This window comes from Neomonachus schauinslandi, chromosome 1 (genome assembly GCF_002201575.2).
Source record: "Neomonachus schauinslandi chromosome 1, ASM220157v2, whole genome shotgun sequence".
NCBI lineage: Eukaryota > Metazoa > Chordata > Mammalia > Carnivora > Phocidae > Neomonachus > Neomonachus schauinslandi.
Genome location: NC_058403.1, coordinates 110,365,198 through 110,380,386, shown reverse-complemented (window position 1 = coordinate 110,380,386; position 15,189 = coordinate 110,365,198). Strand labels below are relative to the sequence as shown.

The window sequence follows — 15,189 nt, the reverse complement described above, 5'->3', positions numbered from 1 at the left end:
GACAGACTAATCTCAATGCCTGGCACTGTCTTTTTTGCAAATTGCAGCCGGTATTTGGTGAACATATCCACGTGGTGTCTGAACTGAACTTTACACCAAAGCCTTATGGTTTATATAGTTGTTCTATAGTTTATAGTTACATATAGCCATACTTTGTTTTGCACAGCTCTACAAGCATTTAAAGCCTAACATATATAAGTATTTATTAATGATCTATATATCCTTTCTAGTTATTAGGTATATAAAATCTGTTTTCATCTTAGCAATAGCAGCAGCAAGAAGTAAAGGTGTATGCTGTAATTAATGTGACTAATGCTCAGATAAACAAGTTTGTGTCTTCTGTGTATTGATGCAAGGATTTAGAAGTAGGAAGTCCACTGAGGCATTGACCCGACCCCTTCATTTTACACGTGAGGAAACCAGTCTAGGGAAATTAAATACTTGATGTGCTGATGGTCACACAGGTAGTGAGTAGCAGAACCAGGATTATAACCAGATCTACTTAGATTACAGTGTAAAAGGCACCACCACCTAAGACAGGATATTCCTGCTCCTCAATATATAGCAGTCTGAGGGCCCACATCATCTAAAATAGAATAGCCTTCAAATATATTAGCACCTAAATTTTCTTAGATAGAATATACTTTATGAAGAGTATTTTGCAAAGTTTGATATCAATTATTTAAAGACCTCTTTTTGTATTGATAAAATAGATTAAAATTATCAGGTTTGTCTTTACAAGAAAATCTAATAACTTTTCTTCAAAATTTACAAAAATGCCAAGAAAAGGATATAGATATTCACTATTCTTACTGTTTAAGAGGACAATTATTGAACCTTCTGTTATTATCATACAAATGCTAAGGTGATAGTTGAACTTGGGATATCCTTACTAGCTAGACTGCTTCCAAATATTTCCAGGAAAAACTGGTCTAAACAACATACCTTTGTAGGTGATTTTTGCCAGCTAGTAACCTACAATGAAAGTATGAAGATTTGCCAGAATGTTGAGATTGGTGTTAACCAACCCTGCAAGTATCATTTGCCCAAAGGCCCTTTAGAAGCTGGTTCTAGAAATTTTTAAACCAGAAGTAAAACCTATAGAGGAAAGTCGTCATCTGAATTTTAATGCAATAAGTGACCACTAGAATTTCCACATGAACGTCAATTAGAATATGTAATTGGTAAATGAAGACGTTTAAAAGATGGAGAGAGTGTACTGCTCATTCAAAAGGTATCTTTTTAAAAGTTCACGGAGTTAAGAGCTCCTGAATAGAATTGGGAGTTGCTTTTAAAGTAGCATATGTATGTCATAGGGAAATTAGAAATGTTGGCACTACAAAGGATTTTTGGAAGTCTTCTATTTACTGAGATCCCTCATTTTCAAAATAAGAGCTTTGAGTATACTGAAATTATGAGAATAGACTTAATAAGCTATTTTAAGTTACTATTTTTGGTTTTGGTAAAACAAATGTTTTTATTTTAAGAGTTAGAAAGAAGGTTCCGTTTTTAGAATAATTTAATGAAATACTCTAATTTTTTCCAGTGCATCTGGGGGAGGTGGTGTAGCCATTGACAACAAAATAGAACAAGCAATGGTAAGTAAAAGTTTATAGTTCTCTCATTTCATAGGTGGTTGGTTGTAGGAAGCATTTGGTTTTTATCACTTCTAAAACACCTAATTTAAAACAAGATAACCAACGTATATTTTTTGATAATCAGATTTAGTTGAAGATGCTAGAATATAGAGAATTTTTAGTCTGGAAATACCAGTGGAGTTAATATTTCCCCCCATTTGGACATCTCACATTTCATGCATTACCATTGATAAATCAGGGCCATTTTGAGGGGCATACATAATCAGAATGCATTATGTGCCTTCAAGTATTTCAGCATCAAAAATAGTTTATAGGCAAAGAGTATTAAAATGAGAACTTTAGCTGGAAGCCTTCGTTTTTATAAATGCTGTTTTAGTCACTCTAATAAATAGAACTTGTTGAATCTTTTTCTGATTTGTGCTATTACTGTCAGTTTTTTGTTCCCTTAGAGATATTCTGTTCGTATTATATAAAATATTTTGATTAAGGCTTATTAAAACTATATAAGGACCATTAGTCACAAACTATTTTTCTTTAGAGTTTTAGAGTTGGAAATTGTAGGTCACTTTCTCTCTTCAAGAAATGCTATAACTAGTTTAATATCAATTTAATATCCTTTGTTCTCTTGGTCTAACCTCTAAGCATGTGATTTTAAACTTTTTTTTAAATTCTGAGCTTGTAATTGACAATATAAGGAACCTAATATTTTTGGAAATCACTCCAAACTTTGAAAAGAAATCCTGGGCTTGCTGCCTAGGTGGAAACTGGGTTTTTTTCCCACCCTTAACCTCCCTTAGGGCCAGTCAAGATACAGTAGAAGCAGTAAAAGCAAGAGCAGGAAAACGAACATAAAAATGCCTCGTATTTAATAAGGCACCAGGTAGGCCAGAACCAAATAGCAACACCTTTCTCTTTCAGTCTTTTTGACATTGCTAATTTTGTTTTTCACAGGATCTGGTGAAAAGCCATTTGATGTATGCAGTAAGAGAAGAAGTGGAAGTTCTAAAGGAACAAATAAAAGAATTAGTTGAAAGAAACTCTTTACTTGAACGAGAAAATGCACTGTTAAAATCTCTTTCAAACAATGATCAGTTATCCCAACTCCCAGCCCAACAGGCCAATCCTGGTAGCACTTCTCAACAGCAAGCAGTGGTAGCACAGCCTCCGCAGCCAACGCAACCTCCACAGCAGCCGAATGTCTCCTCAGCATAAAGCTTTCTTGCCTCATTAAGAAAAAAAACTGAAAGCAATCTATCCTTGTGTGCCACTGGTATTCTTTCCACTTTATACGAAAGCAAGTTAGCCATGCTTCGGTTGTGTGTTTGGCCTTTTCAGTATTAGACAATCATTCTGCAGGAGCTTTTCCTCCCTTTGAGATGTCATGCAGCATTGTTGATGTCCAGTTTCATGTTATCAGTACACAAGGAGAATAATAGATGGGGTTTATTAAAGCAAGCAAAGTCTGCATTTTACCTGGTGCGCATGAGTGGGGTCTTTTAAGAGCTTTGGTGGCTCTCCCGTTTTTCCTATGATCCATGGATTTACCCTGAGCCTTCCTATCACATTATAAATAACCGTTCATCTAAAGAGCCACTTTTCTTTCAATATCAGTAACATTGGCCTACGTAAGTTTTCATTTATTTGTGTTTTATTTATTACAGGGCTGCTATTTTCATAATGTACATGAACAATGTCACAGAACTTTCTTAATTTTTTTGAATAATTATAAGTATCAGTAAAGGATTTGAAAGACAGGATTGCATTTAATAGAAACATTTAGGCAATAATTGAACAAAAGAATCCTGGCATATTTCTAACACTAATGGCAATTTACCTTCGGTATTTATTTTCAGTAGTAAAGACCCAGCTTGAATGTAAATTTTGTATAGTGTAAGTATGAAGAACATAGTGCAGCTGTACAGGTAGTCACCAGTTATTGTGATATAATAAATAATTGGGCTATTTTGATGAAGAAAACTTTGTTCATTTGTTTCTACTTTCTAATAGAGAAATTGCCACGATTCCTCTGCTTTTTGACATTTCGTATGACTTTCTTTTTTCGGGTGGGAATAAAAAGCTGTGAAATTGTTCAACCTACTTTGTAACCAAAGAAGCAAAGCTGTGTAATGGAGGTTTTTTTATAATGCACATTCTTTATGTATTTTTATTTAGTGTTTTCTCGGTCACAATTTTCTTTGCTGTCTAGCATGATCTGCATGACCTATAATCTTTGAACCACTTTCGTACCTCATGTTTTTATCCAGCACTCTTATTGTAATATGTACTAGTCTGTGAACAATGTCAAATAAAAAAGAACGAACAGGTAGTATGGTGGAGCTGAGCTAGTGTACTATATACACTAGTTGTAAAAAAAAAAAAAAAAAAAAAAAAAAAATGAAGTGAGCCATCTTTTGTTCATTTAAAATGGTGTTTTGAATTTCGTATGCAGAAAACGTTTTGTTACATTGCAGATTTTAATGTATTTAATAAATGCAACATGCAGATTAAGTGCAGTGTATACTGAGTATTTAAATTAAAATGTACATTTCATAAATACAGTTTCAAGAGAAAGCATCATTTTGTGTATACTAACACATTAAGTGTATGTCAGAAATTGATGTATAAATATATATTTTAACACATTTTCTGAAATTAAACTGCAGTTTTGTTGAAATATTTGGCTCTATATGTGTTCAAAATTTAATTTGATTAGATATGTATTTTCACAGTTCAGATATTCCTTAAATGAAAACCTGTGTTATTAATGACTTAATGATAGTTCTTAAATTTTCAAAGTAAAATAATTTGAAGAATGCAAGAATGGTGAGCAATATTTGTACTCAAGATTCATATTATGTCAGTGACATTTAAGTAAAATCCTTGTCTACCAAAACTTTACTTGAATTCAGAAAGGTGCCTGTAGAAAATTAACATGCTTTGTGTCTATAGCCAGCTAGCTGATCAGGAGTTAATGAGAACCAATAGTTAGCTCTCCATGTTGTTAAAAGAGGATAAATAAGTGTTCTTTATCTATTTAAAATTGAAACTTCATTAGATTTAGGCCACAAACTAAATGCATAAAATTGGGAGTGTATGTGGGATCACCAAATATTTTATATTCCAGTTGTGCCGGTATATTGAATATAAACAATTTTAATGTTAACGAATAACATTAGAAGTAACTAAGGAACTAATGACATATGCTTGAAGAAGCAGTCCTATAGATGTGGAGTGAGATTTTAAGTAGAGTCACCCACAGATGAGTTAGAAAATGAAACTTCCATGTTGGAATGCTAACTAGAAGGCTCACCGGGTATGCCCCTCAAATGCAAACAGTGTGATATTTTATACTATACAGGCAAAGAAAAACTAGTATTAGGAAAGGTTGAGATTTTTGTGAAAATACAAATTTTGGGTCTTGGGATAGAAAAACACTTTATAAATACAAAGTAATCAGAAAGGAAATGATTGATACATTAATTTTAAATGGTAATTAAAAGCAATTATTACTACTTCTACATTTTAAAAAAAACCACCAGGACAGAAAATATGGGTAGTTCACAGAAGAAATGGCAGTTTCTCAAGTTTCAGCTTCTAGTAACCTAAGAAATGCAAATTAATATTTAACAAATTGTCATTTGTCTTTTAAATAGCAGGACCTAATGTAGAAAAGGCAAGCTTTCTTATGTACTTCTAGAAAGTAATTTGGCAATATGTATCAAGAGCCTTAAATATTAATAAACTTTTCAGTTTAATAATACAAGACGATAACTCATGGTGCAGTGTTCAAAAAATACAAAATTACAATAGTGCTTGTCCTTTGCTCTCCCATCTCCCCTCCCTCTTCCCAGTGGATCCCCCTCCCCAGTATCTACTCCTGAAAACAGCTGTGAAAGGAAGCCTTTACATCCAAACCTACTCTCCTGAGGCATGCCCCCACTCCAAAGTCAGGGACAGACTTAAAGGTGGGAAAGCTTATTGTTTTTCAGAATCAGATTCACTGTTTTGGGAACAATATCAGACATTCTCCCAAGTGATTAGTTTGTTTAGGAACGTAAGTAAATATCAGTTTGACCTCAGGAGATTTAAGGTCTCTTTCTCCACATAATTGGAATATTTATTGAGATGCCAATTTGGGGGCACAGTCTTACAGGAATGCCATCTATAATTTTCTCAGTGTAATGCCCATAGACCAAGGTGCCACATAAGTTTTCTGTTGGTTTACTTTAGCCAACCAGAAAATCACAAGTGAAAATTTCACAAGTGAAAATTTTGTTTCTGATAATGGCAATGTGTCTGCAATACAAACCTAACTTTCCCCAAAGAAAATTTACTTTTGGTAGTTAATGATGTGATTTTACAGCTTGCTATGCCCCCTCCCAAAAAAGGATTATGAGATACTAAGTATGCAGTTACTTTAGCTGTATGTTGAAAATAACTGGATATTTCCAATTCTGTTACCTTCTGAGTTAAGTAGAAGTATTAAGACAGAATGCTTTACCATCAGGTCCCAGGGGATGGGTAATCATAACTGCTTTTATTCACAAAGAATTGTCACAGGTCAGAGATTGTGATGTTTCTCCAAGTTCCAAACTCTAGTCACTCCTAGACCTTTTTAAAAAGAGCGAGGGGAAGTCCTTAGAATTAGAGTAACAAAAATACCTGTTCTTCATGGGAATTTATCTCTGTAGAACCAGAAATAAAATATCAGTTGATTTGGGGGGGAATAAATTTATAAGTCACGAGTTGTTTTTTTATTTTAAAAAAAGGAGGCTCAGTGGCAGGCACTTTGTGACATGACTCAATTCTCTTCAATAATTTTGTTAAGAGGACAAAGCCCAGCTCTAAAGATTCACAGTTTGAGGTCAAACACAAACCAACATGTACAATGCAATAATAAAAACAGTCAAGGATGGTTTTGTCAAGGAAGGTTCCCTCAAAGAGGTGACACCTGGTAAGAAAAAAGTGCTCAAAAGCTTAGAGGAGAGCATAAACAAAGCTCTTTGGATAGTCACAGAATTGTTTCCCAGGAGACAGACATGCAGGCTGACTCATCCACCTTAGTAGGTTGGCATCTAGAGCAAAAATAATTTATTGAATGATTTTAGGCAGTGGGATTGTAATCAGATAAGCATTTTAGAAAAATAAACCATTCTAGTTATCAATGATGGGCAGTAGATTGGTGAGCTGAAACTGAAAGTGGAGAAATAATTTAGGAGAGAATAATCCAGAAATGATGAATAAGCAAAATTACAAAATGATAAATAGGCAGATTTGTAATGCTCATTAGGAAGTTTTTCTTGGATCTTTCTACACCATTCCCAACATCAGGTGCCTATTTTTTCTGCTTCCAAAGAAAGATCTGAGAACCCCAAGTCTTAAAATGTTTTAGTCAAAACTTTTCCTTCCAATAGCCATATACCTCTACGAAATGGAAGTCTTTGTTTAGAGGAATTTCACGAATTTAGCAAAAGGGTAAGGGGAACCGAGGAGCCCTGGCTATCACATTTATGCCTCTATAAATTCGGCCCTATAGGTCAACCAAATTTAGTCCTTTTATGGTGACTAGGATTAGAGTGGCCCAGAAGCATGAGTCCAAAGCCTGTCTTTCAGGGCTATCCCTCCCCAAAAAGAACAATACGGGTTCTGGTCCCATTGCAGATACTGAAACCCAAGTCAAAATAGGTTTTGCTGGCTTCAACTTTTCTTCATTCTTTGACACAGTTCAATTCAGGAAGGCTTCTTTCTTCCACGTAAGTCCGCTGCCTAAGCAAAACAACCTTTTCTCCCACCTCCTCCTGCCTCAAACCTAGTAACTCATGTTTCTATTTTCTAGCAATACTAATGATTTATTGTGTAGTGACGGATATTTGCTCCCTATTTACCCCCTTTCAGCATTCTAGGATGCATCCCTGTTACATGTATTTCTATGCCAAGTCACAGAATTTCTATAGCAAGATCTGTCCTTTGAATGTATGTATTCCTTTGTCAGTGGAGAATATTACTGTCCAAGTGCTATTTAATGATTTTCTGAGTGGGCTACAATTGGTATAACATGCTATGTTCACAGGTGAAAATTGCTAAGTGAGGCACTATACAAAGCAAGTTAAGGTCATAGACCTCTTTTTTTAAAATAAAACAATCATCATAAATAAAAGTGAGACAGTCTTTCAGGATTGGTAACAGGAAAGTATGAAGTCGGTATTTTGCACTGACACAGTCTACTTGGTCATAAAATTTGTTCAACATACTTAGTGAGTTAGCTTTATTTTTTCTTCTCCTAACCAGGGAAACTGATAGATTAGGCAATTTTGAGAATTTTCCCATGATCTGATGTCATGGATTGAGCTATAAAACAGAGCATCTAAATTTATGGACTAACACTGCCCACAGAAGCCAAAGTTATCCCTTTGAAAGAGGGAAGGAAAAGGTGTGATTAGATCATAAAAATAACTGAATTTTAAAACAAGGCAAATGCCACACTTTTACTTCCCCCCCCCAAAAAAAGTTTTTACCTTTTCATCTTTCTATATAACAACTGTAAAGTATTCTTGCCCACTGCAATCCAACTGTTTTCCAGATCACAGTTCTTATCATCATTTCACAGGCAAGCAACGCATCTATAGATAGATCATACCTGAGGACGTCATGGACAGCAAGGGAATATTTTTTCCCACACTTGGCATGAAATAATATCAGGTCAGTGTCTTACTCTAGTGTTTCTACTAAAATATATAATATATAATTTAATCAGGTGTCTGATGGACAGAAAAAAATAAGTATGTGTAACTTTGTAAATCCCCTCAAGGTTTTGTTTTTGAGAAGTTTGGGTTTTATTTTTTATTTTATAGAAACATTGTTGAAATGCACTTCAATTCTTATTTCAATTCAGGTGCTGCACCCTGTGCTAGATGTTTGGGGATAGAAAGATAAGTGGAACACGATTTGTGCACTCCAGGAGCTATCATCCAATGTAAAAGAAAACTAAAGTGCCATTGTTTATTCGAAGTATATGTCTTAGTTTCTGCACCTCATATAATCTGTTGAATGGAAGGTTCATGTAAATCAACAGTAATACTGCCATGCCACATGAAACCCTTTGACATTGCCAGGAAACAACTTTAAATCACCAAAAAGCTTTTACATCAAACAATACTTTTAGAAAGAGGGGACTTGGTGAAAAGCTTCCTATCTCTATATTGAGCCTGTGAGTTGTCCCCTAAAAGAAGTTTACACATTTTTTAATACTCAGTTTGTAGATAATGGAACTGATTTAAATCAAACTTAACTAGAATAGAATTTGTGTGTCATGAGTTATAATATCTATTGTCTCATAAGCAACACACTCATTATCTTGGCTGACAAAATCAGCTACCATTCAATGAACCAAGTTAAGAATAACTCAGGTGCCTGATGCCAAAAATAAATCTGATAGAGCTGAGAATCCAGAAACAATTATTATTCAGTAAAGGATAAAAGTAACGTTTCAAATCAGTAAGGGAAGAATGGATTATTAATAAATAGTATTGGGATGACATAACCATTTGGGAAAAAGGATTTAGATCTCTAGCTCACAAAAATTAATTCCAGCTAGACAAGCAGTAAGTCTTACGCTTTTTGGTTACATATCCCTTAGAAACCTCCCTGTGAAAATGCAGGTAAGCAAAAAGTTTTACAAGATTATGAAGAGATGCCCAACCTCAGCAAAATAAAGGAAATGCACATTAAAAAATAAGAAACTATCTCAAATCCAATTGGCAAATACTTAAAATATATGTAAATCACAAGGCTGCAAGGGTCTGGAAAAACAGGAATCCTACATTGCTAGTAAATGTATAAATTGGCACAGCTACCTTTAAAGGCAGTCGAATGATATCCATTAAAATTTAAAATTCACATGCCCTGTCACCCAACATTTCCAGTTTTTAATGAAACACACTTTTCATACTTGTGTTCACAGGGTGGCTTGTACAATTGTACCTTTGTAATAGAATAAAATTGGAAAAAACAAAATACCCATCAAGAGGATGGAACAATATACAACACTGGGCATCAATGAAAAAGAATAAGATTCATACACATACTGACATGGAAAGATCTCGAAGATACAATAAGTTTTTTGAAAGTTTGGAGGAAAATAAAGGCTAATACATGCAATACATACGATACCATTGATTTTAAGACGCATATATACACACACACAAATAAATACTGTATAGTGTACTTCTTAAGTACCTACTTGTATATTATAAAAATGTACAGAGAAGGTCTGGAAGGATACTAACCAAACTGTTAACAGTAGTTTGGTGGAGTGCATTAGCTTTAACTGTAATATTCGATGTTTTTGAGTATGCATTCATGTATTGTTTGTGTAATGACAAATTAATAAATTAGAAATAAAATAAAATAGAAGGTGTTTTCTTCTTGTCTTCTGCTAATGTCCTCCCTGGTGCTCTGGGTCTCATTGTTTTCGGCCTCCTCCCCTCCCCTCTCCCTCTCTTTCATTTCTTCTCCTTCCCCCTCTCCTGGGACTTCATCGCATCAGTGTTTATACAGGCTTAATATGTAAACACATGATAAATAAGTAACCCTCTCCGCCTAACTGGGAGTGTGCTCTCTCCACTTGCTTTTTCTGTTACCTATTCCGCCTTTCCACTTCCTCCTCTTGCACTCACTGCTTGTTGCACGCAGTCTGACATGGGAGGAGCTCCCACTGGGCCCCAAAACCATTTTCACAGGGTCACCAATGAGCACTGTGTTGCTAATTCCATCCAGGAAGTTTCAGTCCTTATCTTATTGAACAGTTTTACCTAATTTCGGTTTATTATCATTTGTTTAGTCTAGCAGATAGTTTTCTACCTGTTCATTTCCCTTCTTTTCATTTTTTTAGGGGTTTCTCTTGTTAAAAAATATACATGTGTATATGAGAGAGAGAGCTGAATTTCCAATTTGTCTTTAATAGATTAATCCATTTTCATGTATCATTACAAGCATATTTGGCTGTATTTCTGCCATCTTATTTTGTGTTTTCTCCTTAGAATGCTATCTAGTTCCCACCCCCCCTTTTCTCCCTTTTCCTGGCTTTTGTTCAATTGATTGTTTTCTTATTCATATTTTACCCCTCTGATCTTTGGGAAGTTATACATTCCATGTCCATTCTTCCAGTGGTTTGTCTTCTAAATTTTTTATCATTTTGCTGTGGAAATTTTTAGTCATATACAAAAGTAAACAGTATAATGAACTCCTTTGTACCTACCACCCAGCTTAAACAATTATCCACTCATGAGCAATCTTGTATTATTTACACTTGCACCAATTTTCCTCACTATCCTCTGGATTATTTTGAAAGAAATTCAAAATAGATCTCCTAACATTTCCTCCATTCCTATTATATTTCAGCACATAATTCTAAAAGATAAGAATTCTTTTTTTTAAAAAAAACACATTACTATTATCCCACTTAAAATGAACAATAATTCCTCAGTATTATTAAAAATCTAGTTTATGTCTACATTTCCCTGGTTGTTTTAAATTTTTTTATAGTGAATTTGTTGGAATTCAGATCAAAATAAGGTCCCTACAGTGCAACTGGCTGGCATGCCTCTGAAGTCTCTTTTAATCTATAGATTCCCTACTTCCCTCTGTTTCCCTTGAAATTCTTTAAAAATTAGTGTTGTTTGTCCTGTAGCTTTTCCAAAGTCTGATTTTTCCTGATTGCATTCTGGTAGAATCATCTGTCCTCTAGAGTTAGATTAGCTAATTAGATCTACAAGCTTAATCAGATTCAGGTTCATATTTTATCCAGATTAATTAATAAGTGATGATGTATACTTCCATCCTATAATGTCTGTTTGTCCCTATTTTGTGATTTGGGCAGCAATTAATAATCACTGTCTAGACCAGTAGGCTGTTACTTCTATCATTCCTTCTCACTCATAAAGTGAAATTACTTCTCTAAAGATAAACTCGCCCTAATCAGCTATTCAGTTACCCTGAGGTACGGTTCATATAAGGAAGATAGGGACTTAATTCTTTCCTTTTACTTCTCAGTTTTCAAAATAATGAGTTGCATACCTACAAAGGAATAAAAATAAATAAGGAGTGACTAAGGAAGACTTATTCTGATATTTATTCTGAGAAGAGGGAAGAGAGGATGAAGGGAGTTGATTTAGGATGCTATATTTCAGGTGTTGGTAGGGAGAAGCCAGGAAACGATAACTCCCAACAAGTTGGGAGATGGGAAATGGCAACCTAAAGACTCGTCTGAGGGCACCTGAGTGGCTCAGTCATTAAGCGTCTGCCTTTGGCTCAGGTCATGATCCCAGGGTCCTGGGATTGAACCCCGCATCGGGCCCCCTGCTCAGCGGGAAGCCTGATTCTCCCTCTCCCACTCCCCCTGCTTGTGTTTCCTCTGTCGCTGTGCCTCTCTCTCTCTGTCAAATAAATAAATAAAATCTTAAAAAAAAAAAAAGACTCGTCTGTTTACGGCTGAGTCTGGGTGTAACTTCTGAGTCAAGAGTACCTTGAGAGAATGCAGGTAGGAAGTCCACATCTGGGCAGAGTGGAGGCTGGCTTGGAGGCACCATCAGCAGACAGGAAAATCAGGGCAGGGTGCCCTGAGAATCCACAGAACGAAGAGGTACACAAATGAGCAGCGGACTTTTGTGTGCTTGCTTTCTACCACATGGATACCTTACAAGTCAGGAGGTTTCCTAAGAAACACAGCATGGGATGAAGGATATTTAGCTTATGCAGCATTACTTCTAAGCAATGCAATAAAGATCAGCAACACTAGTACCCTTTGTCGTATTGCCTTTGTTAACCTTATCTTGACTCTCCATGAGAATCAGTTTCATTTTTATGGCTGCCCTGGACACAAGAAGCGGTTTCAGTGTTGGGACATCAGCTTAAGAACCTCGGTGGTTGACTCAAGAACCTAGGTCTGTAGGGCCCTCCTAGAAACCACTCCTCTCATCCACCTTTCGCAGGCCCTAGTTCTCTCCCTCGCTTCTCCCCTTTCCTGCTCCATCCTATCCTGTCCCCAGTTGACTGTCCTTGTGAAGCACTCACTAAGATCAAAAAGAAGTTCCTTCTCAGGAATATCAGCCTCTTTTTAAATGGGACTCTTGGGGCGCCTGGGTGGCTCAGTCAGTTGAGCATCCTACGCTTGGATTTGGCTCAGGTCCTGATCTCATGCCCCCACGCCCCCCTGCTCCAGCCTAGCATCTGGCTTCCAGCTCAGAGGGAGTTGGCTTGGCTAGTCTCTCGATCTGCCCCTTTGCCCCCTCCCGCTCTCTCGCTTTCTCTCTCTCTCTCTCAAATAAATAAATCTTTAAAAAGGAAAATAAAAATAAGTGGGACTCTTGAAGGCTACCCGGTCCCGTGCTCCAGAAAGAATGAACAAGGGAAGACTTAGCACTGGCTGCTGAAACGGAGCCAGCCCCTTGCTTCCCGGACCTCGAGTTCCAAACCTGTGAGTCTCTGCTCTTTCACTGACGTCAGCTTCCCGAGCCCATCCCCTTTCCGCATTAGGTAATGGCCATGATGACAGCTGACTCATCCGGGCTTGCAGCTTTCCTGGAAGTTTCCTCTGCTCAGATAATCACACTTGGGGAGAAAAAAAAAAAAAAAAACTGGTTAACACAAGCTTCTGCCCCTGAATATTAAAAAATGTTGGCACAACATCGAGACTGTCGGAGGAGAAGAAGAAAGGGCATCAGGGTTCTGGGACCAACACGTGGGACTTAAAATGAACTAAGAACATGGCACAGAAGGTTGCCAATGCTTAGAGCCAGAAGCCGAGCGATGTAAAACTAAATGAGAATCCCCCTTTTGCCCTTTGATAGCTGGGAACCTTCAAACCAGGTCTCCCTCAAAGGTAGTTCGGTGAGAGCAGAGACTCCTTTTTTATTCAGTTGTATTCCTGGTACCTAGTACTATTATTAAATGGATGGAGGGCTGGGTGGATGAATGAATGAGGGTTCACATTTATGTGACATATTCTTTATTTTTGAGTTTTCTGATCTGCAAATGCAGGTTGAGATAACCAGATCATAGGTTTGTTGTGAGGATTAAACAAGATTAAATATGTACATCACTTAACTGGGAACTGGCCCAACATATGCATGCAATAAACGTTTGTTCTCGCTTTCCTTTTTATCTCTTTCTGGCCATCTGATTGAGGCCATGCTCTCTTTCTCTTCTAAGCATCACTTTTTGACCAAAAGGTCTAGGAAAAAACTGGGTGATTTTTAAGTCCTGGAAATAGCACCTATGATAATTCAGGTTACCTCCAAAATCTTTTTTCCCCTTTAATCTCTTCCTCACAGCTATCTTATCGTAAAGGTTTGGAAAAGCAAGTATTTTGCTCATTTCACAGATAGGGAAACGGGTTTGGAGAATCCTGAGAGCTTGTAACCTTCCAAAGATCTCAGATCTGGTTAGTGGTAGAACGAGATTCCAGACTGTGGGATGCCATATCCCATGTTTTTCTCCCTGTTGTACTCAAATGGGTTAGAGATCACAAGAAAAAAATAATTCCTTTTCTGGAACAAATTATGTTGAAGCTGTACACAAATCATTCCTATTCATTGATTCATCTATTTTATTTCATTGAGGCAGCTCTGTGATTCAAAAGATGGCCATACGGAATGAGCAAAATGAGAACAATATGTGACAATATATCCTCCTTGGAATGAAGAAAGGTAAGTCACCATCCATAGAATACCAATCACACTGCAATCAGCTCACTGATGTCTCTGATTTCTGCAGCCTCAGTGCAGGGCAGAGGTGCTATTTGTTTATTTGTTAGAAATGTGTATTTCCAGGGCACCTGGGTGGCTCAGTTGGTTAAACGACTGACTCTTGATCTCAGCTCAGGTCTTGATCTCAGGATTGTGAGTTCAAGTCCCTCTTTGGGCTCCACGGTGGGCATGGAGCCTACTTTAAAATAATAATAACAGTAATAATAATAGTTTATAATAAAAATAATAATTTAAAAATTAAAAAAAAGAAATGTGTATTCCCTTAAGACCACATGATCATTGAAAAGTTCTAATAAAGAAGTTTATTTTTTTTTGAGAGGCAAAACCTCCCCTACCTATTCATTCTCAACCCTGCTCTGTAGAGTTAACCTCTGCTAACTCTGCAGCTGAGCTGCATATAATTCAGATATACGCACATCACACATTATGTGTGTGGGGGGGTTTTTTACGTAAGTGGGATCATACTAAACATATTCTTCTTCGACTTGCTTTCTACAAATCTACAATAATCAATGGACATCCTTTTATAACACCACAGAGATCATCTTTATTCATTTAAATGGTTGCATAGTATCGTATAAGAAGCCATACCATAACATTTCCCTATTAATGGACAACTGGCACTTGGTTTTTTTCCTATAACCAAGATTGTTTATCCATATATCTTTGTCCGATTGCATGAGAATTTCCTCTGCATGAGAATTTCTTCAGAATAAGAATGTCATTAGCCAACATTTCTTGAGTCCTTTGCCTTCACATCATGTGATTAGGAAAAGAGGATGGCTGAGTTGTGGCTATGAAGTCATTTTACTGTAAAAAAGTGGAGA

The 15,189-nt window shown here is 36.4% G+C and overlaps 1 protein-coding gene across 1 annotated transcript in view; it reads left to right on the top strand.

Annotated features, from left to right (window-relative positions):
* Window positions 1-4,432, top strand: part of TSC22D2 (TSC22 domain family member 2) — a 49,111-nt gene extending 44,679 nt beyond the window's left edge. Inside the window, 2 exon segments of the mRNA XM_021685977.2 lie at window positions 1,547-1,598; window positions 2,550-4,432. Coding sequence (XP_021541652.1) covers window positions 1,547-1,598; window positions 2,550-2,810 — 313 coding nt within the window. The 3' untranslated portion in view covers window positions 2,811-4,432.
* Window positions 4,433-15,189: the final 10,757 nt, after the last annotated feature.